The sequence below is a fragment of the Adiantum capillus-veneris genome, chromosome 10 (assembly GCF_014529385.1).
Source record: "Adiantum capillus-veneris isolate H3 chromosome 10, ASM1452938v2, whole genome shotgun sequence".
Classification (NCBI taxonomy): Eukaryota; Viridiplantae; Streptophyta; class Polypodiopsida; order Polypodiales; family Pteridaceae; genus Adiantum; species Adiantum capillus-veneris.
The window spans coordinates 127,330,028-127,354,205 of record NC_140940.1 but is presented as its reverse complement, the minus strand read 5'-3'; the positions used below and the strand labels follow the sequence as shown (position 1 = coordinate 127,354,205).

At 42.2% G+C, this 24,178-nt stretch overlaps 3 protein-coding genes and 1 pseudogene across 3 annotated transcripts; 3 read left to right on the top strand and 1 right to left on the bottom strand.

Moving 5' to 3' along the window:
• Nucleotides 1-2,313: 2,313 nt before the first annotated feature.
• LOC147449624 (uncharacterized) lies at nt 2,314-6,211 on the bottom strand. The gene is made up of 8 exons (XM_086522655.1): nt 5,138-6,211; nt 4,948-5,053; nt 4,066-4,857; nt 3,880-3,994; nt 3,434-3,809; nt 2,901-3,337; nt 2,672-2,802; nt 2,314-2,563 (listed from the first exon to the last, which is right to left on the bottom strand). Exons 1-8 carry the CDS (start codon nt 6,165-6,167, stop codon nt 2,314-2,316), a joined length of 3,237 nt encoding a protein of 1,078 aa, XP_086378781.1. The 5' UTR covers nt 6,168-6,211.
• A 1,275-nt stretch (nt 6,212-7,486) lies between these two features.
• LOC147449623 (uncharacterized) lies at nt 7,487-8,353 on the top strand. The gene is made up of 4 exons (XM_086521599.1): nt 7,487-7,521; nt 7,615-7,923; nt 8,004-8,239; nt 8,319-8,353. Exons 1-4 carry the CDS (start codon nt 7,487-7,489, stop codon nt 8,351-8,353), a joined length of 615 nt encoding a protein of 204 aa, XP_086377725.1.
• Nucleotides 8,354-8,607: 254 nt separating this feature from the next.
• LOC147449622 (uncharacterized) lies at nt 8,608-9,290 on the top strand. The gene is made up of 2 exons (XM_086522654.1): nt 8,608-8,822; nt 8,900-9,290. The coding sequence occupies exons 1-2, from the start codon at nt 8,608-8,610 to the stop codon at nt 9,219-9,221; spliced, it is 537 nt and encodes a 178-aa protein (XP_086378780.1). The 3' UTR covers nt 9,222-9,290.
• An 840-nt stretch (nt 9,291-10,130) lies between these two features.
• Nucleotides 10,131-11,064, top strand: LOC147449621 (uncharacterized; annotated as a pseudogene).
• Nucleotides 11,065-24,178: the final 13,114 nt, after the last annotated feature.

The following is a 24,178-nucleotide window of genomic DNA, read 5'->3' as shown; positions in this document are numbered from 1 at the left end:
GATCGGTCCCTAATCACCAAATCAGTCCTAAAACTCAACGTTTTTAGCCTCTAAATGATCCATCAAATCAGCCCAAAAAATCAGCGTTTTTAGCTCCTATTCTTGGCCTTTCCTGTGTTGAGAATATCACGCAATCAGTGCATTCCATGAGAAGTCCTCGCATTGCATATGCTAAAAACAGCCCTAAGCTTTTTGGCCTTTTTCGTGTTGGGCATATCCCGCAATTAGTGCACTCCATGAGAGGACATCCTTGACAAGCAACTCCTCGACCACCTTTTGTGCTTGCTGAGGTAGAGCACATTTGGCATACACGTCGACCAAGGCAATTCCAAGAAAGACATCGTTTTTCAATAGCCCTTGACTAACAATATCATCTGAACTATTTTGCCCATATTAGTGTCTTGCGTAATGGCATAGTGGCCGTGAAGATACAAGATTAGGTGATCGCATTTGGAGAGGCGTCCTTGCATTGCATATGCTCAAAACAGCCCTAAGCTTCCTCGCCTTTTTCGCTTATGTTGGGCATATCCGTAGTCAATGCACTCCATGAGACGACATCCCAGACAAGATCAGCCACCAAATCAGCCTAAAGAATTAGCGTTTTTAGCCCAAAAAAACAGCCCCAGATCAGCCCCAAATCTGCCACCGAATCAGCCTAGAAAATTAGCGTTTTTAGACCAAGAAAACAGCCCCATATCAGCCCCAAATCAGCTACCAAATCAACCTAAAAAATTAGCGTTTTTAGCCCAAAAAAACAGCCCCAGATCAGCCCCAAATCCGCCATCAAAACAGCCCAAAATTACAGCAATTTTTAGCTCCCTGTTTTGGACTTTCCCGTGTTGGGCATATCTCGCAATTACTGCACTATATGAGATGACATACCTGACAAGCAACTCCTCGACCACCTTTGGTGCTTGCTGAGGTGGAGCATGTTTCGCTTACATGTTGACCAAGGCAATGCCAAGCACGACATCTTTTTCCAAAAATGTTTGCCTAACAATATGATCGAAATTCTTTCACCCATATTAGCCTCTTGCATAATGCCACATGTCTTGAAGATGCAAGCGTAAACGATCGCATTTGGAGAGACGTCCTTGCATTGCATATGCTGAAAACAGTCCTAAGCTTCCTCGCCTTTCCCTCTCGTGTTGGGCATATCCCGCAGTCAATGCACTCCATGAGACGACATCCAGACAAGGTCAGTCCCTAATCAACCACCAAATCGTCCCTAAAACTTAGCGTTTTTAGCCTCTAAATGATCCATCAAATCAGCCCAGAAAATCAGCGTTTTTAGCTCCTATTCTTGGCCTTTCCTGTGTTGAGAATATCACGCAATCAGTGCATTCCATGAGAAGTCCTCGCATTGCATATGCTAAAAACAGCCCTAAAGCTTTTTGGCCTTTTTTGTATTGGGCATATCCCGCAATCAGTGCACTCCATGAGACGACATCCCTGACAAGCAACTCCTCGACCACCTTTTGTGCTTGTTGAGATAGAGCACATTTGGCATACACGTCGACCAAGGCAATTCCAAGAAAGACATCGTTTTTCAATAGCCCTTGACTAACAATATCATATGAACTATTTTGCCCATATTAGTGTCTTGCGTAATGGCATAGCGGCCGTGAAGATGCAAGATTAGGTGATCGCATTTGGAGAGGCGTCCTTGCATTGCATATGCTCAAAACAACCCTAAGCTTCCTCGCCTTTTTCGCTTATGTTGGGCATATCCGTAGTCAATGCACTCCATGAGACGACATCCCAGACAAGATCAGTCCCAAATTAGCCACCAAATCAGCCTAAAGAATTAGCGTTTTTAGCCCAAAAAACAGTCCCAAATCAGCCTAAAGAATTAGCGTTTTTAGCCCCAAAAAACAGTCCCAGATCACCCCAAATCCGCCACCAAATCAGCCTACAAAATTAGCGATTTTAGCCCAAAAAAACAGCCCCAGATTAGCCCCAAATCAGCCTAAAGAATTAGTGTTTTTATCCCAAAAAAACAGCCCCATCAAACACACGAGTACCATATTCGACTGTTCTTATACAACCATCAAACACACAAGTACCATATTCGACCGTTCTTATACAACCATAAAAGAAAGGTAGTTTTGAAGAAATCTACAACACTGCCAGTGAGTCTAAGTTTGAGCACAATCATCTAAGAGAATAGCAAAAAGAAAATGTGAAGCTTGGCTGGATCCAATCTTCAACTACATTGCGACCCTTTAAAATCAATCCATCTGCAAAAAAATACACAATTGCTTAATACATACCCTCTTGTCAATCAACTTATAATTTTCAACGAACCTACTCCTAACATACCTTGACTCCAAATGGCTTCAACAAGCGATCATATATGCGCTCATCCCTCTCAAACATAATGACATGTCTATCCATGAAGCCAGCTGCCAAGCCAAGTGTACCCGTGCCAGCAAATATGTCAAGGACTACATCCTGTGGACGGCTAAAAAGTGCGATTATGTACTTCACAAGCTTTTGACCTCTTTGACAACCACCCCTCCATGGCTTTCCTTTCCTCTTTACTAAATCTGCTTCAGGTACTCTGACATTGAATACACATTTTACTTACTTTAATGGCATATATATATATATATATATATATAAATGATGGATTAGGCATATAAACAAGTAAATGATAGAGTCAACTCACATATCGAAGATAAGGTCTTGTCCAAATTGAAGGTCACCACCAAGTTTCAATTCTGGCAACTGATCATGATGTATACGATACACACAAGTTGTCGAACAACGAACAAAAGCAGACAAGATCAAGCAATTCACCTATTCAAATAGAAAGCTTTATGTCATACATGTCAATAAAGAATAGGATGCCACACTAAATTCTATTGCACATTAAATCAAGAATCAATTACTTGTACCTGTGTGACAATGGGTCCCAACCTCTTTCCAATAGGTGGTGTGCATCTCACAACCTGACGATGATATATCTTAAACCCTTTTTGCTTGCCAGCTTGCTCGACTTTCACCCCTTCCTCCATGGTGTACAAACAAACAAAAAACCCCCTATCACTCAAGCATGACTCTGCAAGCTGAAATGTGGTGTCATACAGGTTATCCACTATCTTGTTCCAAAACGGAACTTTATTGCAAAAGCATCCCTCGACAGCCACGTTAGATGGAAAATCTGCAAATATGAGGTCTATGCACAAGTCTAGCTGAGTGCCCTTCACAGTGCCTTGGCTACAAACTACATTGAAGGCCTCTAACACCTCAAGCCCCATTTGCTCTGCTTGTTGGGGATATTCAATAATATGAACAAGCTCTTCAACAGAAATGTTGAAAACGTAAATAGTGCCTACAAATCAAAGCTTTTAGATTTAAGAAAATGTATCAACAATCACAACACTCCATGGATCATATTAGATAGACAAAGCAAAGGCATCAACACTACCTGTAGGTTCCAATGTTTCATTGATTATGTCATCATTTTCTCTTAGCCCTCCACTGCTACTTGCGCTTTGATGTTGCCCTTGCATCTTGCCATCCTCTATAGCCTTGTTTGCTTGTAATGCCCTATGCACGACTTCCCTACCAAGATTTATAGGAAGTGTCTTACGAAATGATGCTGATGCAGTGGATGCTACTACTTGAGAAGTTGCCGTCGTCTCCTCTTCCAGGACACTATTCGTAGTAGTTGTAAGTTGAAGGGCTGCTTTATGTTGCTGAAATAATTCCAACTCCTCATCCGGAACATGGTTCTTAACCATGTCTAGCCACCACGGACACTTGGCTTTCTCTATGGTGGACAAGGAGTGCACAATCAACAACTATTATTTAGCATAATCTCCCTATGCGTTAAGAGTTAACATAAAAAATGCAATGTAATGCATCGCTTACCCTTCCAAGCTTCACATCGGAATACATGAACGTAGGGTTATCTGCATATGTCCATACACTTGCCAAGGGGGGCATCTCATCAAGCATGTGTTGTGCACTCTCCTTGAGTAGCCATCTAAACACACACCAACTACTGAGTACTAGTTTAATGAGGACTTAAAAATTGAACCATACAAATTAACAAACCTATAAACAACTCGACGGGTTGCATTGTGTAATCCGGGTTGCTCATTCATGGCATTGGTCGACTTAATGCCACCTTCCACAATGCGAAATGCTCTATTGAAGTACTTTCTTTGGCAAAGCATGACAAAGTTGCTGAATCGATGTTCCAATGGCAGCCTTACTCGATCAGCATTTTGAATGTCTAGTAATAGACATAGACTATATTGATTGACTTGCAACCAAAAGCAATACATGTGGAGCCAGTCCCTAACTTTAGCTTTGTCATTGGGAAGGCACTCCAAGGATCGAATTGATACTTGTGAGCTATCTAGAAATTTCACAATGTGTGCCTTATCCACATTTGTTATGCAAGCATTTCGAATCATGTTGAGTTTCTCTTCAGTCGCAATATGCGCACTCGGTTCATGCCAAGGCAAGGACAGAGTAGCACACCAAAACTTCTCTCCATTTGCAGGATCTGCAATCCTTGCATACTTGGAGGTCTTTCCCCTAAAGGTAATCTCCATCTTCTTTATCACCTTGGCCCTACCAGTTTCATCCATTCCCTTAGCCAACTCTTCAATCTTCTGTTCCATCTCATCCTTAAAGAGCAACCATGTCATTATTTGCACAGGGAGTGTAAACCAACTCCTTTCCCCCCGAGATGAAACAACCTGCATTTCTTTCTCCACCCATGCTTTGTCTTCAAGAGACAAACCATCCAAGAGAGTAGTCTTGTCTGCCTCTCCTAGCCTTCTCAATTGGAACAACCTATCTCCAAATGTGGTTGGCACATATGCATAATCGTTCATCCTGTAGCATTAAAACAAAAAGAATATCAATAACTCCAAGACAACAATTAAAATTTTCAAGGAGAATAGTAGATGCCCAACATCATCTTACTTGTTCAATCTTGCCAAGGAAAACATTAATTCCCCCACATCAGTCTTTGCAAACTGCAAAAAGTGGCAGACCACAGAGCAATGTCTAGACAGGTCGTTCTCAAACCCTGTATTGCATAATTGTACAATTATATTAAAATAGTGCAATCAACACAACAAAAGTTCTTAAAGGAGATTAAGTTAAAGAATACCTTGTCTAATGCATTCCATCCATGCATGCAGACGATTGTTGCCATCCAGGACATGGACCATCTTTCCTTTCAAGTAGGGTCCCCACTCTGTCTCTAAATCAAGGGACCTCTCAAATCTTTCATTAATTGTTTTCCAGCAGTCATCCCAAGAATCTATCCTTTCTTGAGTGATTGGTGTCTCCTCCCCCTCTAGATCAATAATGGAGACAGTAAAGGCTCCCTTGCTCTCAAGATATCCTCCCATCTTAATAAAACTTCTTGTGAGTGATCTTTCGGTGGAAGGGCTTACTTTTCTAATGGCTTCATTAGACAGTAACCTGCATAATGGGATCCTAGGGGGTGGTCCAGAAAATGTGACTCTGATTCTTTCAAGGAATGCCTGTGGTGTAGAGATCTCAAGGATCTTACCAAACACCTCTAATTTGTTTCTTCTCCCCCCTGCAAGATTGGAGATATTCTGGCCTTCTGTCACCTCATCATCTTGTTGCCCCTCAGTCACCTCATCATCATGTTGCCCCTCAGTCACCTCATCATCATGTTGCCCCTCCTCCTCATCATCTTGCCCCGCAGTCACCTCATCATCATGTTTCCCCTCAGTCACCTCATCATCACGTTGCCCCTTAGTCACCTGGTCATGTTTCTCAACTACCACCTCCTCACTCTGATCATCTTCCTGAGTTCTCTGAGTATCAGCTCCCTGCTCCTCTCTCTCAATAGCAACTTGATCCACTACCTTCTCAACGTTTTCTTGCTCCAAGTCATGAACAATACTATCAACCAGCTCCTCAGCACCACCATTTTCCTCAACATCTTCAGCATCCTTTTGACTTACTTGAGAATGCTCTTGATTACCTGCTCTTGCAATTGACCTATTGAAGTTGTCCTGCTTTGATGGTCTACCTCTTCTCTTGTATGTTGCTCCAGAATCCCCTGCACCCTGCACAATTTTCCTTCTCTTAGGCATAGTTACCATACTCATAATATCTGCCTCACACTTACCATCCTCACAATTCGATCTTGTGAAGTGCATAAACACTTTGAAAGAATGAAAATTCTCGATTATATGAAATCTAGTTAAAAGCCATATGAATGACTGAATCGGACACATTGGAAAGGACAACATCAGCCATTAACTAAATTATGGGTAGTTGTGTTGCGTTAGAGTCATTATGGCAAGTTAAAATCATTACGGTCGACACATTTATCACCACGAATCTCACTCCAGCCATTAACTAAATTATGGGTAGTTGTGGTGTGTTAGAGTCATTATGGCGAGTTGAAATCATTACAGCTGGCACATTTATCACTTTACACATCTCGCACCACCTCTATACTACCACTTATCATTTTGCTCTTCTCCATTCTCCTGGAGCTTTATGTGAAGAATCTATCTGTTCTTTTTGCAAACATGTAAGTGACTCTGTGTGTGTGTGTGTGTGTTCTCCATTCGCAGTCACGCTGACCCCTCCTGGCTTTGCTCTCCAGTTCTCCATCGACAACTCACACCCTGCATCTCACGCTGTTTGAGGTGTTAAGGGAGCTTTACTATACACAGTGTCTCTCATAGGAGCTCTCTCTCTCTCTCTCTCTCTCTCTCTCTCTCTCTCTCTCTCTCTCTCTCTCTCTCTCTCTCTCTCTCTCTCTGTGAGCTTTGTTGCTACCACGAACTAGTAGTGATGCAAGCTTCAACAGTGCTACCACCTGCTCAATACACACAGCAACAGGAATCTTCCATTCCTCTCACACCTACGCTCAACTCAAATGCTCTCATTTGCTATCAAATTCACCTTCTCTTTTCTCAGATCTTTAAGCGCGCTCAGCGTGCTTAAAGATTTGAGAAAGATGGTCCTTAAATCAAAAGGTTAAGCTTACCTTTGCTGTTTTCTTGGGGCTTAAGGGGTGGAAGTATTTGGCCAGTGGCGACGTTTGCAAGAGCCTTGCCTTCCTCATGGCGTTGCAAAAGATGGAAACCAGGCAAACAATATGAACGATTAAGAATAAGCAGTGTGCATTTCAAAAGTTGAACATTTGAAGGGCAATAAAAATGTTTTGAAAAGTTAGAATATAATTAAAAAACCAAACTAACTTTCTTCAACCGTTTCTCCAGATTAACGTATTCTTAAACATGTCTCAAGATTAACATTTTTTAAACATTTCTCAGAATTTCATTTTTAAAAAAAAACTGGGATTGATAGTAGTGTTTTCGAATGTCTGTGAAATTATTAACTTTTACAACCATTTCGCTAGATTAACGTTTTTAAAAACATTTCTCAAGATTAACATTTTTTAAGCATTTGTCAGAATTTCATTTTTTAAAAAAAACTCGGATTGAGACAGTAGTGTTTTTGAATGAATGTGAAATTGTTAACTTTACAGAGTTGTTGGTACAGATTGACTTGACACGTGTTCAATTTACTCAAAATTATTAACTATGGATATGGTGTTGATCATCTGATTGAAAGTTCTCTTTTATGCAGGGAAGCTAAAATTTTCTTGCAATCTGTGTCCGGACAGTCCATCAACATTCCATTCATCCATGGAAAATGCCTCCTTCCCGTCAAGCTCCTGCAAGAGAAGTTGTGTGGTACAACTAGGGTCATTGTCGAGGCTCTTGTTCAGGAGGGACAAGAGTTTAATGTTTTGGCACCTCTTCCCACCTATGCGGGGGTTTATATGGAGGCATACTTCATCTTGGAGGAATCATTATCTAAAAATTACACTGCAAGACTAGAAGACATCTTTCAGACCCCTGAGTCATCTCCAATTGGTCCATCACCTGCACCAATGTAAGTGCATGTAAGTCCAAGATCATTTTGGAAAGTTTGAATTTGAACAATTCTTCGCTTTTTTTTTTGCTCTCTTGCAGACAAATTGATGATGATGAGGAAAATGAAGATCATGTTGAATTTGATAAGCTAGATGAAGAAACTCTAAATTTTGAGACAGCAGTTTCTGCATTCCAGATCATCCGTACACTCCCTCCCAATGATGTGCTTCACACTATTATGCAAGAGTGTGAATACAAGGGCAAGGTCAAAGATCTACCAAAAACCTACCAAGAATTCTGCATCTATGAAATGATTGAGGGGAAGGCAATGGAGGGTATGGAGCAAAAGTATGAGGGAAATTTGTGGACAAAACCACAAACTCAGACAAGAACTCAAAAATCTTTTGTCCTTAGGAAGAGTTTTTGTGGAGGGGTTTTCCAATGTATGAATGAGCGATGCTCATTTAGGAGCAGAACTAATCAAACTAACAAGCAACATTGGAATGGTCAGTTGTCCAAGCTCCCAAAGAATGGCTGCCTAGCCATGGGGAGCTATGGAAATTTGGAATGCTTTTTTTGCAAGCATGTTCCCATGTGTGTGAAAGATTGTCCAGCAACAGTTTACTACTTTATGCCTAGGGATTCTTGGCATAGTAGGCTATTTATGCACCATGGCAAGCACAAACACATCGTCCCTAAGGTAATGTCTAGAGCATCAATTCGGAACATAAAAGCCTTAGTAGCTAAGGCAGTGACAATGGACAATAGAGCAGGCCCTAGGAAGGTACAAATGATATTGGCTAGAGAGATGGTGCTCAAGGCCTTCACAGATGACAATATTACAAGTGGGGATTTTATAAGTGAGAAGGAGGTCCATGAGATGTCCCAAGAATTGCTTACCCTTGTCAACATGAAGAAGTAAGTTTTCAACTTATAAGCACCAAAACACTTGTATTCTTGAAAAATTGGTTCACCCATGATTATGTATGTTGTAGGGTAAAGCAAATGGTGATGCAGTGTAGAAGGACCACTCGACCAATGGGTGATGGATATGATGCAATTCTTGAACTAAAGAGAAAGTGCCACTTTCAGTTCTTCCATGGCTCTCGATTTCCGTTGCAAGCATCAACATCACAAGAGCGGTCCTTCATATTCAAGATGTCTACTACTGGCCCAGGTTCAGGAGTAGATGTGGTCAGAAGGATGGATAGAGATGGACATGAAGACCTCCGATTATCATGGGTTTGTTTTGACCATGTCCATCGAATAGAAGGAGGCTGGCACACAATGGGAGCACATGTTTATGATCACACGTAAGTAACAAATAAGTATTAAAAAATAAATAAGTGGATGTGGATACTAATTGTGTAAACTATTGTATACCTTGGCTCATGGCTTTGTAATGTTATTAGGATTGGAGAGCTTCTAACTATTGCCACATGTGAGTTCAAAGAAGAGGATGAGGAAGCACAAATAATGTTTTGGGAATCTATGAACCAGGTTATGATTGAGCACACAGATAGGCCAGCCAATTTTCAAGGATTCATGTCAGATGAGGCAGGAGCAAATTGGAATGCAGTGAGATATGTGTTCGGGGACAAGAAGGAAATGGTGGGTAGGGAAAGGTCTTGTCTATGGCACTGGGAGGATAATTTGAGGGTGCACACACAGAGGTATATCCACTCCCAGTACCAATCAAAGCATAAAGAGATGTGTGAGAAGTGGAGATTGTCTGAAACAATAGATGCGGCACTCGAGCAATTTCGTAGGATTAGGAGCTGGTGGGCAACAGGCAAGACAACAGATAAAAACATACCAAAGCTAGATAGTTGGTTGAGTTGGTGGCATTTCAGGGTTAGCCATTGGGGACATATGATGGTCAAGGATGGGGAGCCCATAATGAATGCATTGATTCCAAGGACCAACCTCTCTGAGAGCAAACATGCAAGTTGGTTGGCTGGAGAGGGGTACAAGCAAAAAATTAGTCTTCATGATGCATGTGTCACTGATCTTATTAATGCCTATCTTCAGTGTGCCCGGCGTCTAGCCTTCTTGGATGGTAAATATATTGGAGGGGGGCCAACATTGGAAATTTTAGTTGACAGAGCCATGTCAAGGATGCAGACTAGTCCATCACCAACAGCCACCTCTAGGGCAGTGGATGATGCTTCCATGGGTACTCCAATGTTCAATAACAGAGTTAATTTCAAGGGTGAGAAGAGGACAATGCGTGCCAAGCGACCATTAATGGATATGGATACAAGCATTTGTAGCCACAGGCCTGAGTATAATTATGTCACGCAAGATAAGAAGTCAAATGCAGCACATGAGCAACCATGCAGTGAATTGTTGCAAGCTCTAGAGCAAAATGTCCATGACACAAAGTGGGCTATTCGCAGGATACCAACATCAAGTAGAGTGGAGTGTAACCATTGGACAGCTGGTAAGAAGTGTGGATTGAGGCAGAGACCGGGAGACCCAGCTCCATGTTTTTGGAGTGACTGTCAATTATCTTCTTGGCGGAAGCAAAAGTTTTGCTACTTTTGCAACACAGATGTGAGGCATACATGGAGAATGGTCACAAGCATCATACACCCACCAGAATGCGCTCCGCATGTTTGGCCTAGTTGCAAAGGGCACCAAACTCAACATCCAAGAAGCTTGTGCACTTGTGAAGGCAGGATTTGAGATTGGAGTGTCAACGGAATCATTGATCCCCAAAGAAGTGCATCAGAGAGAGCCCCATGCCAACAAAAATGAAGATCAAAATTATCCCTATCGACCAGGGGTATCGAAGGCTGCCTATGCTCAAGTTAATGCAGCATTAGAAATGTCAACAAAATTGACTGGAAGCCGCGTAGAAGTGGAAGGAGAGAAAGAGATTTTTACCATAGAACTACTGACAGGTCACAGTAGAGCCCCTACATCATGCATAGAAGTTATAATTCAGAATGTCCCATCTTGTTCGTGCATTGATTTTCAAGGCAGGTTGGCAAAAAAAGCATCCTTTCTTGCTTGCAAGCATCTTTATTTTGTGTACTTGATTGTACTTGGACAAGATGTCAACAACAACATGCATATCCATCAAGCACGAATTCCAAAGGCCATTCTTAAGGATATGCTAACAAAGGCAGTCAGAATCCAACCTAATCAGCTATAAGGGCTATAGCCTCGGTGATGTCTTATTTTGTTTTTGGAAGGGTAGACAAGATAGCAAAACCTATAGTCTATAGATCACTGCAGTTATTTAGTTCCTCCTACTTAGTGCATTTTGTAACCCACTCAACACCTAATTTTTGAAATGAATCAGCATAAACTTTTTGTAAGAGGTAGGTACTAAAGCATTTTTTTTTCTAGGTTATTCCTTCAAGAATATGATAGATTTCATCCATAACATATTCAAAGAGTTTTGCAAACTTTGCAACTCTACCATGGCACTCTCTCTTGTCTATATTGCAATCTCCATTGCTTTCCAATGGTCAACTTTGAATGGCATGTTCTCTGTCACTCTCTCTCTCACACACACACACACACACACACACACTTCAAACCCCCTCTAGCTTGTCACTATCTCATTTTGTACCCACCACTCATAATCTTTTCAGGTTGTTTCTTTTGTTTCATTCGTGTTTCAAATAATTGTATCATAGGTATGATTAATGTATGTTTTTCTCTCATAGATCATTTGGGCCTTTTGCAAAGGTAGTACATCTCAAATCCGCTCTCTCTCTCTCTCTCTCTCTCACACACACACACACACGCACACACACACACACACACAAGCTCTCTACAAATTTTCCTCCCTATAAATTTTTCCCATGATTTAAAAGAAATCATGGTGCATGCAGTTTTTCCATTGCCCTACCAATTTTTGCTTAGGGAGTATTAACATTCATGAAGGTCTATAAAAATTTTCCTCTCTCTCTCTCTCTCTCTCTCTCTCTCTCTCTCTCTCTCTCTCTCTCTCTCTCTCTCTCGCGACTTTAGGATCATCTTTCTCTATGTGCACTGGAGTATTTGTCATAGAAGTATTAAACCCTAAATACATGGGGCTTGATTTTACTACAGTGGGGTTGTCTCAAGCTACTTTGTGCTCGCTTCTATCTGCTCAACTGATTTCTCATTTTTGCTCGAGGCTCACTGCTCTTGGCTCGCTCCATGGATGCACTCCGTTGGCTCGTAGGCTAGACCACCATTGTTTGGCGGACTTTTGAAAGTGCATAGCTACATGGCGTAGCTTAGAGGATTCCGTGAAGCCCTCATCTCCAAACGCCGCATCGAATTGCTGTATAAAGGCCAAGACTTTGTCCGTGGCACCAAAGGTACCATCATAGGTAAGGAAAGAGATGCTCTTCCCTCCCTCTTTAAATTTCTTCAGCTTGGACGACCTCTTCCATGCGGCATAGGATTTCCTATGGCCTCTTCTTTTTGATGGTTCAAAAGTTGCACCATCACTTTCTTCAGAAGGTGAAGAATTTGAAGAAGGTGGAGAAGAGGGTGACCTCTTTCTCGCCTTTTTCTTGGCCTGATCTTTGTCGTCTTCACCATAGCTTTCATAAGAGGAAGAGGATGAAGAAGATGGAGAAGAGGGTGTCCTCTTTCTTGCCTTTTTCTTCTCTTGCTTTTTATCATCCCTCTTCGAATTGTGGTGAGGAGAAGAATACGACGGTCTTCTCCGCTTTGGTGGTGATGGAGAGCGTTTAGCCCGCCGTCTTCATGGAGCCATCTCCGCCGAGGTGGCGGGAGACTCGCTTCTTTCTCGTTCCTTCGGTGGAGGCTCTTGAGTTCTCCTTTGGGAAGGAGATGCATCGTCAAGAAGTAAATTCTTGAGCCCTTCATATGGATTCTCTTCTTCTTCCCGAATCGGAGAGAGACCTCTTTTGGTAGTCTCACAAGGAGGCTTCCTAGGTGTTCTCTCGTCATGGTGATGAGCTTGGAGAATCCCGTGAGCACGAAGCTGCCGTTGCACTTCACTTTGGAGAGATGGATTGCCCATGGCTTGTTGAAGCCTAGTAACAAGATAGTTAACAAGCATTGAAGCATCATTAGTAGCTTGCTCATGAGCAAAATCAAAGTTATCAACATTAATTTCACTCTCTTTACTATTGTCAGCCATTCTAATAACTTTTAGGTGTACTTTGGCACTTCAAGCCCTAGTTGCTACTCCTCTTTACCCCTTTAGAACAAGCACTCAAGCTACTGTACCCGCGGCTCGAATACCATTAATTGCAAGGAATAGAAGAGAGGGTCTTTCGACACCAAAACAACACCGGCTCCTGTCAAGCTTCTAATAGCTCAATAGTGGTTAAGCCGTAGGCAAGCCCCGTAGGACTCCACTATTAAGACCATAGCTCTCGACGGTGATGCCCCATTAACTGCACAAAGGCAGGCGCACTGCAAGGCTGAAAAATCCCTATTCTACTTACTCACAGGCAATTAATAATACCAACCATTTGTAGCTAGCTTGAGGACCTCCCTTCTTGAGCAAGAAAAGAGAAACCTTGAGCTCTGATACCAATGTAACATTTAATGGCCTAATAACTTATGTGTAGCGAAAATTAGCATGAACATAGTGGGCATTTCATTAGAATAGATTCCTAATGAGAATTACAAGAGTGCTTGGGTGGAGAGAGCAACAAAAAGCATAACACCTAGTTAGATAGCATCGACAATACTTTCAAAAGAGAGAGAAATTAATCTTTTGACAACAGTTGAGGACCGGATTTGCATGGAGCCGGTCCCCCCTCCAAAAAGGCTTTGTATTATGGTTTCTCCCATCAAGAGAGACATTGTACAATACAATTCTTTGTGTTCCTTCAAGACTAGCTAGTGCAATGAAGATGGAAGCTTCATGCACTAAGCAAAACACTTAATCAAACACAACTTGAATTATCCCCGTTCTCAGACCCAAGACCTCACACACCTTCGAAGATGGTGAGAGCTAGCAGGGTATGAGAGTAGATTGAGAGGAAGAAGGAGTATCTTACGAGAAAGATGTACATCTCCTCACATAATCACTCATATTAGCATAGCTTAGCTTAGTAATTAGCTTGGTAGAGAAGATGAGCATGCATTGAAGCTTGGCTCTTGGTTGGATTTGCATCCACATGCCAAGAGAGTGTTGATGTAGGCTTCTATCTCACAAGCTTGGAGTAGGTGATGAGCTCTCCATTAAAGCTTGGGAGGAGATAGAGTATTCTTTCTTCACACATGGTCAAGTGTGAGTGTGTGTGTGTCAATGCCAAGCAAAAAATCAGCCCCCTCTCTCTCTTGGGCGAGCCCTTCCTGCTAAATTGGTCTGGCTTTTGCCTCATTGGACCTCCCCAAGTCAAGCCAATGGGTGTTAAGCAGCATAAGTGATAGCCTTCTGACATGTGTCCCCCTTTCCCCTTTTGTGAGAACTTTAGGTAATTAAATAATTAAACTAAACTCTCATTGGACCCCTTTGCCTCCTGGCCAATAGGAATCAGGCAAGCCATTGGGCTCCTGAATGCTCATTGGACCCCTTGGGAGACTGCCCAATAGTCTTCTAGGAGACTTAATTCTCATTGGTTTCTTTTATTAAATGTTTTTAAATTAATTAAACTAGATTTACTCTAGCTTAATTCTCATTGGACCACTTCAAGGGTCTTCCAATAGGAATTGGGCACACCTTGTGGGCATCTGGCCTAGGGAGCTGACATGTGTCCCTAATTCCCTTTGCGTAAAGGGAGCCTGTGTGTGTGTGTGTGTGTGGCTTTGTCTCTCATCCCCTACTAAATGGGCTCGCCCCCTCCTTTGTAGGCTTTGAAGAAGACTTTTGTACACACACTAAGCATCCAATTTTCCCTAGGGTTGACCTTTGGACACAACCTTTGAATTTTGGAAGTCTTAATCGGCTGAACGTTAGGGTCTTTTTAGCCCATTGTTGCACATGGCTCTTTTGCAGATGGCCCCCCTTTTGATCCCTATTTTCCCTCCTTTGGATCCCTACTGTGGCCGGTCTGCTATCTTAACCAATATTCTAGCTTTTTCTCCCCTGGTACCTCCCCACATTAAATGATCAGTTTAATATGAGAAAATCATTTAGGAGAATTAGATATTGATTATTATGACATTTCACATCACGTGCAGGCATTCACAATGGCCGACAACAACACAGATGTGTTCAAGATGCTTGCTACTGCTGAGGACAGATTGGATGGGGACAATTACCCTATGTGGGCTTACATGTGCAACATGTTCTTGTGTCAAAGGGTGTCTGGAGTATTGTGCACAACATTGATGTACGTCCTGGTTCTGAGGATGTAGGCGATGTTGAGGATGTTGCAGGTCTTGCTACAAGGATTGCTGTTGTTAGAGTTGTTTTTCCTACGGTAGAACAAGCTCATTGGGATGTAAAGGATGCGTAGGCTCATGTGAAGTTCACCATTACTCCTCTCATTCGTTCAACAAAATCTGCAAAACAAGCTTGGGATAGTCTGGCTAGTCTTTATGCAAGCCGCAATGAGGCAAAAATTGCATTGCTGCGTAAAGAGCTGGAGTCGAAGATTATGCACGAGGAAGATGATATGGACACTTTCCTTGCTTGTGTCTAGGATATCAATGAGCAACTTATTTTTGCAGGTGAAGTCATTTCAGATAGTTCCCTTGTACAAATTGTTCTTGATGCCTTACCAGATTCTTACCAGACTTTTGCTAGTACTTGGATGCTTATGACCCAAGGAAATCCTGAAGTTGTCAAGCTTGATGCATTATGCATCTTGCTGTTGCCAGAGTCACTTTCTAGAAAAAACAAGACTAGACAGCGTGCAGTTGAACAGGCTTTTATTGCTGCTCAAAGAAAGGGTGGTAACAGCAATGCAGCCACTTCTTATGGTTCTCCTGTGAGTGGAAAATAACCTATTCCTAATGCTTCTGTTGGTAGCATTTCGTCTGAAAATTCTAGTGATAAGGGAAAAAAGAAGATATTTTGCCATTATTGTAAAGCTAATGATCACTTGATCAAGCAGTGTCCTGAGTTGAAGGCCAAAGAGTCTAAGAAGAAAGAGGGTGGTTCCACTGCAAATCCCAGTTCCACTAAAAATGCAACCATTGTTGAGTCTTCGGTGAAAGGAGACTGTGATGTTGATGTTGATGCAGAATGGGCTTTTAGTGTAGAGTGCACTTATAATTCTGTTGTCCATGATGCATGCATGTCAGTGCTGCAGATTCACATGTGTGGTATTTCGACAGTGGTGTTACAAAGCACATTACCTCACATCGTGAATTGTTCACCTCTCTTGAGTCTGTCCCTCATGGGAATTCAGTCACTTGTGCCAACAATGCCTCTTATCCGATTCAGGGAGTTGGAAAGATTATGCTTACTGGTGCAAATGGCAGTTCTTTCACACTTGTTGATGCACTTTACGTGGGATCGAGAAGAATCTTTCGTCTATATCTGCACTTGCTAGACTTGGACTTGTAGTCAAATTTGTGGATGACAAATGTACAATTCATGATCTCACTTTTGGTGATGAAATTGTTGCATCTGGCCTTTTGTGTCATGGGCTGTATAAGCTCACTTTGTATAACAAGTGTGGACAAAATTTTGCAAATGCAGTTGCAGATTCAAGGGTTGTTTTAGATGAAAATTTATGGCATGCACGTTTTGGGCATCTGAATTTTGCCAGTTTGCTGCGTTTGTAGTAATCTGCTTCTTAGCCGCCTCTTGAAGAACCCGTCAAACATGTTTGTAAAGGCTGTATTTTGGGTAAAATGCAGCGTTCTAAGGTTCCAAAGGATGGTTCAATTAGGGCCACATGCAGGTTGCAGCTTGTGCATAGTGATGTTTGTGGGCCCATGCAAACTCCGTCCTTGGGAAATTACCTTTACTTTGTGACTTTCATTGATGATTACTCCATGCATGCATGGGTATTTCCGCTTAAAGAGGAGTCCAAAGTTTTTATGTGCTTCAAACAATTTTTGGCTATGGCTGAAAATGTCTGGAAATGTACTATGGGAACCCTCCGTTCCGATCGAGGGGGGGAGTATATGTCTCATGAATTTAATGCATTTTTGGCTAGTCGTGGGATAAAACACCAATGTACAATGCCTTATACACCTCAGCAAAATGGTGTTGCTGAGAGAAAAAATAGGTTACTTACAAAAATGGCATGATGTATGGTCAAAAGTCAAGCTTTGCCGCATTCTTTTTGGCTTGAGGCCATCATGTGTGCCACTTATGTACTAAACAGGTGTCCTATGAAAGCTTTGCAATCTATTACTACATATGAAGCATGGCATGATGGAAAGCCTTCTATTGAGCACATGCATGTTTTTGGCTGTTTGGAAAATGCTTTGGTGCCACAAACACAGCCGTACAAAATTGGATGATAAGGCTGTCAAATGTATTTTTGTTGGTTATAGTGCTCAAAGCAAAGGTTACAGGTTGTATCATCCACAAACAAAGCGTATTCTGGTTTCACTGGATGTTGTGTTTGTGGAAGATTTTGTTCACCCTTGCTATCATGTACTAGAGACAGTAATGTAAGCTCACATGACATTTATGACACTTTGTTGCCTCTTTTCAATGGTGGAAATACGAATGTAAATTCCAATGAGGCAAACGTACATCCTATGGGGGTTTCTGAAAATGTTGCATATCAGCCTATTACTGATGCAGATGTACATGATGTACTTAATGAGGAAAGGGCTGAAAATGAGCAGGCTAGAGGTATGCCAAAATGGTTGGTGTATACTTTGCATGACAGTAAACTGGATGCAACTTTGTCTAGTCGTACTCGTTCAGGTTCTCGCCATGCATCTTATGCATCGGATTGTTATACTTTGGCTGTGTCTAGCCTACATGATGTTGAGGAACCTCTGTCTTTTGATGAAGCACAAAATTTAGAAAATTGGATGGCTGCCATGAATTAGAATATGATGCACTTATAGAAAATGACGCATCGACTTTGTGTGATTCGCCTCCTGGTAAAAAGGCCATTGGTACAAAGTGGGTTTACAAATTGAAACGCAAGCCGAATGGTGAGGTTGATCGCTCATAAGGCTCGACTTGTTGCAAAAGGCTATGCGCAACAAAAAGGCATAGATTATGAAGAAACTTTTTGTTACCATATACATGTGGTAGTGATGTGTGTGAACACACTAGGACCGCCGAGGCATTTTTTCCCTCTTTAGGAGGTTTTTCCCCCCGTGCATTGTATATACGCCCATCACTCTAGGGCTATCTATCTTTCCATTGCACACTAAGTAACACACTCTCTATTGTGTGCCTTGAGCTTCCTTCGTCTTCTCCAAGCTGTGTGTGTTTCTCTGCAACCCTATTTCCAACAATTGGTATCATAGCAGGTTGCGTCCTCCCGAGCTTAGTCGCCAGCTGCTCCAGTACACACTTGCTCACTTTCTCCGATTTCAGTGAGCTTTGGCAAGCGTTCGCAGGTCGATAAATACTACGGGTGGACTCGTAGAGCTCGGTCTAATCAGATATTCGATTTGGGCTCATTTCGGCCTCCGTTTCCACTATAGGCAGTACTACACAGGCTATTTCGTCATTTTGTGCAGAATTTCTGTCAGTGCCGTTTTCTGCATAACAGTTGCCTTATAGTCTTCTACTGTTTGTGCTATATAGCACGTGTTGTTCCTGCTCCGTTTCTCCTATTTTCGAGCAGTTTTCACATCAGGTGCAGCATTTACCATGGCTGACAACAACAACACAGATGTGTTCAAGATGGTTCCTGCTGAGAACAGGTTGGATGGGGACAACTACCCTATGCGGGCTTATATGATGCAACATGTTCTTGTGTCAAAGGGAGTCTGGAACATTGTGCAGGGCATTGATGTACCTCCTGGTTTTGAGGATGTAGGCGATGTTGAGGATGTTGCAGGTCTTGCTGCAGGATTGCTGCTGTTAGAGTTGTTTTGCCTACGGCATAACAAGCTCGTTGGGATGTTAAGGATGCACAAGCTCATGCATTGATTGCGTTGTCTGTGAAGCGCACCATTGTTCCTCACATCCATTAAGCAAAATCTGCAAAACAAGCTTGGGATATTCTAGCTTGTCTTTATGCAAGTCGCAATGAGGCTAAAATTGCTTTGCTGCGTAAAGAGCTGGAGTCAAAGATTATGCATGAGGAAGATGATATGGACACTTTCCTTGCTAGTGTCAAGGATATCAATGAGCAACTTATTTCTGTAGGTGAAGTCATTTTAGACAGTTCCCTTGTGCAGACTGTTCTTGATGCCTTACCAGATTCCTACCAGACTTTTGCTAGTACTTGGAGACTGATGACCCAAGGAAATCCTGAAGTTGTCAAGTTTGATGCATTATGCACATTGTTGTTGCAAGAGTCACTTTCTAGAAAAAACAGGACTAGGCAGCGTGCAATTGAACAGGCTTTTATTGCTTCTCAAAGAAAGGGTGGTAACAGTAATGCAGCCACTTCTTATGGTTCTGCTGCGAGTGGAAAAAATTCTATTCCTAATGCTTCTGCTCGCAGCACTTCGTCTGGCAATTCTGGTGATAAGGGCAAAAAGAAGATGCGTTGCATTATTGTAAAGCTAATGATCACTTGATCAAGTCATGTCCTAAGTTGAAGGCCAAAGAGGCTAAGAAGAAAGAGGGTGGTTCCACTGCAAATGCTGGTTCCACTACAAATGCAGCCATTGTTGAGTCTTCTGTGAAAGGAGACTGTGTTGCTGATGTTGATGCAGAATGGGCTTTCAGTGCAAAGTGCACTATCCTGCTGTCCATGATGCATGCTTGTCAGTTGCTGCAGATTCACATGTGTGGTATTTCGACAGTGGTGCTACAAAGCACATTACCTCACATCGTGAATTGTTACCTCTCTCGAGTCTGTCCCTCATGGGAATTCAGTCACTTGTGCCAACAATGCCTCTTATCCAGTTCAGGGAGTTGGAAAGATTGTGCTTACTGCTGCTAATGGCAGTTCTTTCACACTTGTTGATGCACTTTATGTACCTGGGATCAAAAAGAATCTCTTGTCTGTATCCGCACTTGCTAGACTTGGACTTGTAGTCAAATTTGTGGATGGCAGATGTATAGTTCATGATCTCAGTTTTGGTGATGAAATTGTTGCATCTGGCCTTTTGTGCCGTGGGCTGTATAAGCTCACTTTGTATGACAAGTGTGGACAAAATTTTGCAAATGCTGTTGCAGATTCAAGGGCTATTTCAGATGCAAAACTTTGGCATGCACGTTTTGGTCATCTGAATTTTGCCAATTTGCTGCGTTTGCAAAAATCTGATATGGTTGCTTCTTTGCCGCCTCTTGAAGCACCTGTCAAACATGTTTGTGAAGGCTGTATTTTGGGTAAGATACAACGTTCTAAATTTCCAAAGGATGGTTCAGTTCGGGCCACATGCAGGTTGCAACTTGTGCATAGTGATGTTTGTGGGCCCATGCAAACTCCGTCCTTGGGCAATTACCTGTACTTTGTGACTTTCATTGATGATTACTCAAGGCATGCATGGTTATTTCTGCTTAAAGCAAAGTCCGAAGTTTTTATGTGCTTCAAACAATTTTTTGCTATGGTTGAAAATGTCTCAAAATGTACTATGGGCACCCTCCGTTCCGATTGAGGGGGGGAGTATATGTCTCATGAATTTAATGCATTTCTAGCTAGTCGTGGGATAAAACACCAATGTACCGTGCCTTATACACCTCAGCAAAATGGTGTTGCTGAGAGGAAAGACAGGTCACTTACGGAAATGGCACAATGTATGGTCAAAAGTCAAGCTTTGCCGCATTTTTTTTGGCTTGAGGCCATCATGTGTGCCACTTATGTACTTAACAGGTGTCCTACGAAAGCTTTGCAGTCTATTACTCCATATGAAGCATGGAATGATAGAAAGCCTTCTATTGAGCACATGCGTGTTTTTGGCTGTTTGGCATATGCTTTGGTGCCACAAACACAGCGCAGAAAATTGGACGATAAGGCTGTCAAATGTATTTTTGTTGGTTATAGTGCTGAAAGCAAAGGTTACAGGTTGTATCATCCGCAAACAAAATGTATTCTGGTTTCTTGGGATGTAGTGTTTGTGGAAGATTATGTTCAGCCCTTGCTGTCATGTACTAGAGACAGTAATGTAAGCTCACAGGACATTTATGACACTTTGTTGCCTCTTTTCAGTGGTGGAAATACGAATGTAATTTCCAATGAGGCAAATGTACAGCCTATAGGGGTTTCTGAAAATGTTCTAGATCAGCCTATTACTGATGCAGATGTACATGATGTACTTGATGAGCAAAGGGCTAAAAATGAGCATGCTAGAGGTATGCCAAAATGGCTGGTGCACACCTTGCGTGACGGTAAATTGGATGCACCTCTGTCTAGTCGTACTCGCTCACGCTCTCACCATGCAGCTTATGCATCAGATTGTTATGCTTTGGCTGTGTCTAGCTTACATGATGTTGAGGAGCCTCTGTCTTTTGATGAAGCACAGAATTCAGAAAATTGGATGGCTGCCATGCAATAAAAATATGATGCAATCATAGAAAATGACACATGGACTTTATGTGATTTGCCTCCTGGAAAAAAGGCCATTGGTACGAAGTGGGTTTACAAGTTGAAACGCAAGCCGGATGGTGAGATTGATCACCATAAGGCTCGACTTGTTGCAAAGGGTTATGCACAGCAAAAAGGCATAGATTATGAAGAGACTTTTGCTCCCACTTGTCGTATAACTACTATGTGTTTTCTATGTGCATTGGCAGCTCATTTTGGTTGGGATGTACATCAATCAGACATTGTTACTGCTTTCTTGAATGGTGACATATTTAGGAAGTTTATGTAACGCAGCCTCGCGGTTTTGTCATAAAAGGACAAGAGGACAAAGTGTGCAGATGTAAGAAGGCTTTGTATGGGTTGAAGCAATCTCCTCGTGCTTGGTATGAGAAAGCTGACACTCATTTGGTCAAACAAGGCTTTCGTAACAATCCAACAGAAAGCACATTGTATGTAAAGCGTGAGGGTGATGTACTTCTCATTGTGGTTCTTTACGTCGATGATTTGCTGATCACTGGACCAAATGAGAGACATATTGCTGAATTTAAGGCTGATTTGAATGCTACTTTCAAGATGAAAGATTTGGGGTTGTTGCATCATTACTTGGGTATACAGTTTAAGCAGTGTGATGGTGGTATTGCCTTGTCTTAAAAGAGTTCCATAGAGACATTGCTATGTAGGTTTGGACTTGAGGATTGCAAACCTATTGCCACTCCCATGGAAACAGGTTTGAAGTTGAGTCTACATGATGCTAGCGATCCTGCTGATGTCACTCTTTATCAAACTGTTGTTGGCTGCCTCATTTATGTATGCAACACGAGGCCGAATATTCAGTTTGCAATCTCACAGGTCAATAGATTTATGCATAGCCCAGGGTCTAAGCATTGGCAGGCTGTCAAGAGGATTTTCCGCTACCTTAGTGGCACTTTACATCTTGCCTTGTTTTATCCCAAGGGGGGATCATTGCCGCCAAACTTACATGCTTTTTCGGACTCTGATTGGGTTGGTTGTTTTGACACACGAGTGTCCACATCAGGTTTTTGTTTCATGCTTGGAAGTTCATGTATATCATGGTTGAGAAAGAAGCAACGTACTGTGGCCACTTCGAGTTGTGAGGCTGAGTATAGGGCAGTCTTCACAGATACGGTTGAGTGTGTATGGCTCAGACGCCTTATGGCTGATTTGGGTGTTGGATAGGACACTGCCAACACTATCTACACTGACAGTCAGAGCGCATTGGTAGTTGCGAGGAACCCAGTTTTTCATGCTCGCAGAAAGCACATTTAGGTGCATTACCACTATGTCAAGGAGAGGCTCTCAGCAGGAGAGATCAGCTTGGCTTATATGCCAACACAGGACAACCTTGCATATCTTTTCACAAAGGCATTGTCTCGTGAGAAGCTTGAAGCTTTCCGCAAAGCTTTGGGCTTACTCCCCTTTGTGGACTGATCATGTCCTTAGGGCATGGCACTTCCCTTTACTCATGTGCCAGCTCTCATTCACCGCATCACTCGAGGGGGGATTTGTTACCATATACATGTGGTAGTGATGTGTGTGAACACACTAGGACCGCCGGGGCATTTTTTCCCTCTTTAGGAGGTTTTTCCCCCCGTGCATTGTATATACGCCCATCACTCTAGGGCTATCTATCTTTCCATTGCACACTAAGTAACACATTCTCTATTGTGTGCCTTGAGCTTCCTTCGTCTTCTCCAAGCTGTGTGTGTTTCTCTGCAACCCTAATTCCAACACTTTTTCTCCCACTTGTCGTATGACTACTGTGCGTTTTCTATGTGCATTGGCAGCTCATTTTGGTTGGGATGTACATCAATGAGACATTGTTACTGCTTTCTTGAATGGTGACATATTTGAGGAACTTTATGTAACGTAGCCTCGCAATTTTATCAAGAAAGGACAAGAGGATAAAGTGTGCAAATGTAAGAAGGCTGTGTATGGGTTGAAGCAATCTCCTTGTGCTTGGTATGAGAAAGCTGACACTCATTTGTTCAAACGAGGCATTCGTAAGAGTCCAACAGAAAGCACATTGTATGTCAAAAGGGAGGGCGACGTACTTCTCATTGTTGTTCTTTATGTGGATGATTTACTAATCACTCGTCCCAATGAGGCACATATTGCTGAATTTAAGGCTGATTTGAATGCTACTTTCAAGATGAAAGATTTGGTATGTTGCATCATTATTTGGGCATATAATTTAAGCAGTGTGATGGTGCTATTGCCTTGTGTCAGAAAAGTTACATAGAGACATTGCTATGTAAGTTTGGACTTGAGGATTGCAAACCTAATGCCACTCCCATGGAAACAAGTTTGAAGTTAAGTCTACATGATGCTGGTGATCCTGCTGATGTCACTCTTTATCAAACTGTTGTTGGCTGCCTCATTTATGTATGCAACACGAGGCCAGATATTCAGTTTGCAGTCTCATAGGTCAGCAGATTTATGCATAGTCCAGGGTCTAAGCATTGGCAGTCCATTAAGAGGATTTTCCGCTACTTGAGTGGCACTTTACATCTTGCCTTGTTTTATCCCAAGGGGGGATCATTGACGCCAGACTTACATGCTTTTTCAGACTTAAATTGGGCTAGTTGTTTTGGGACGCGAGTGTCCACAAGTGGTTTTTGTTTCATGCTTGGCAGTTCATGTATATCATGGTTGAGCAAGAAGCAACATCCTGTGGCCACTTCTAGTTGTGAGGCTGAGTACAGGGCAGTCTTTACAGCTACGGTTGAGTCTGAGACGCCTTATGGCTGA

What these genes read in the sequence shown, in the direction of transcription:
- LOC147449624 (XM_086522655.1), bottom strand. Translation starts at nt 6,167, where the DNA reads ATGCACTTCACAAGATCGAATTGTGAGGATGGTAAGTGTGAGGCAGAT. An exon ending in GATGGAATGCATTAGACAAG is followed by an intron (nt 5,054 to 5,137) that starts GTATTCTTTAAC and finishes TATGCAATACAG; the next exon opens with GGTTTGAGAACGACCTGTCT. An exon ending in TCCTTGGCAAGATTGAACAA is followed by an intron (nt 4,858 to 4,947) that starts GTAAGATGATGT and finishes TTAATGCTACAG; the next exon opens with GATGAACGATTATGCATATG.
- LOC147449623 (XM_086521599.1), top strand. Translation starts at nt 7,487, where the DNA reads ATGAATGTGAAATTGTTAACTTTACAGAGTTGTTG. An exon ending in TTAACTTTACAGAGTTGTTG is followed by an intron (nt 7,522 to 7,614) that starts GTACAGATTGAC and finishes TCTTTTATGCAG; the next exon opens with GGAAGCTAAAATTTTCTTGC. An exon ending in TGAGGGGAAGGCAATGGAGG is followed by an intron (nt 8,240 to 8,318) that starts GTATGGAGCAAA and finishes TTTTGTCCTTAG; the next exon opens with GAAGAGTTTTTGTGGAGGGG.
- LOC147449622 (XM_086522654.1), top strand. Translation starts at nt 8,608, where the DNA reads ATGTCTAGAGCATCAATTCGGAACATAAAAGCCTTAGTAGCTAAGGCA. An exon ending in ACCCTTGTCAACATGAAGAA is followed by an intron (nt 8,823 to 8,899) that starts GTAAGTTTTCAA and finishes TGTATGTTGTAG; the next exon opens with GGTAAAGCAAATGGTGATGC.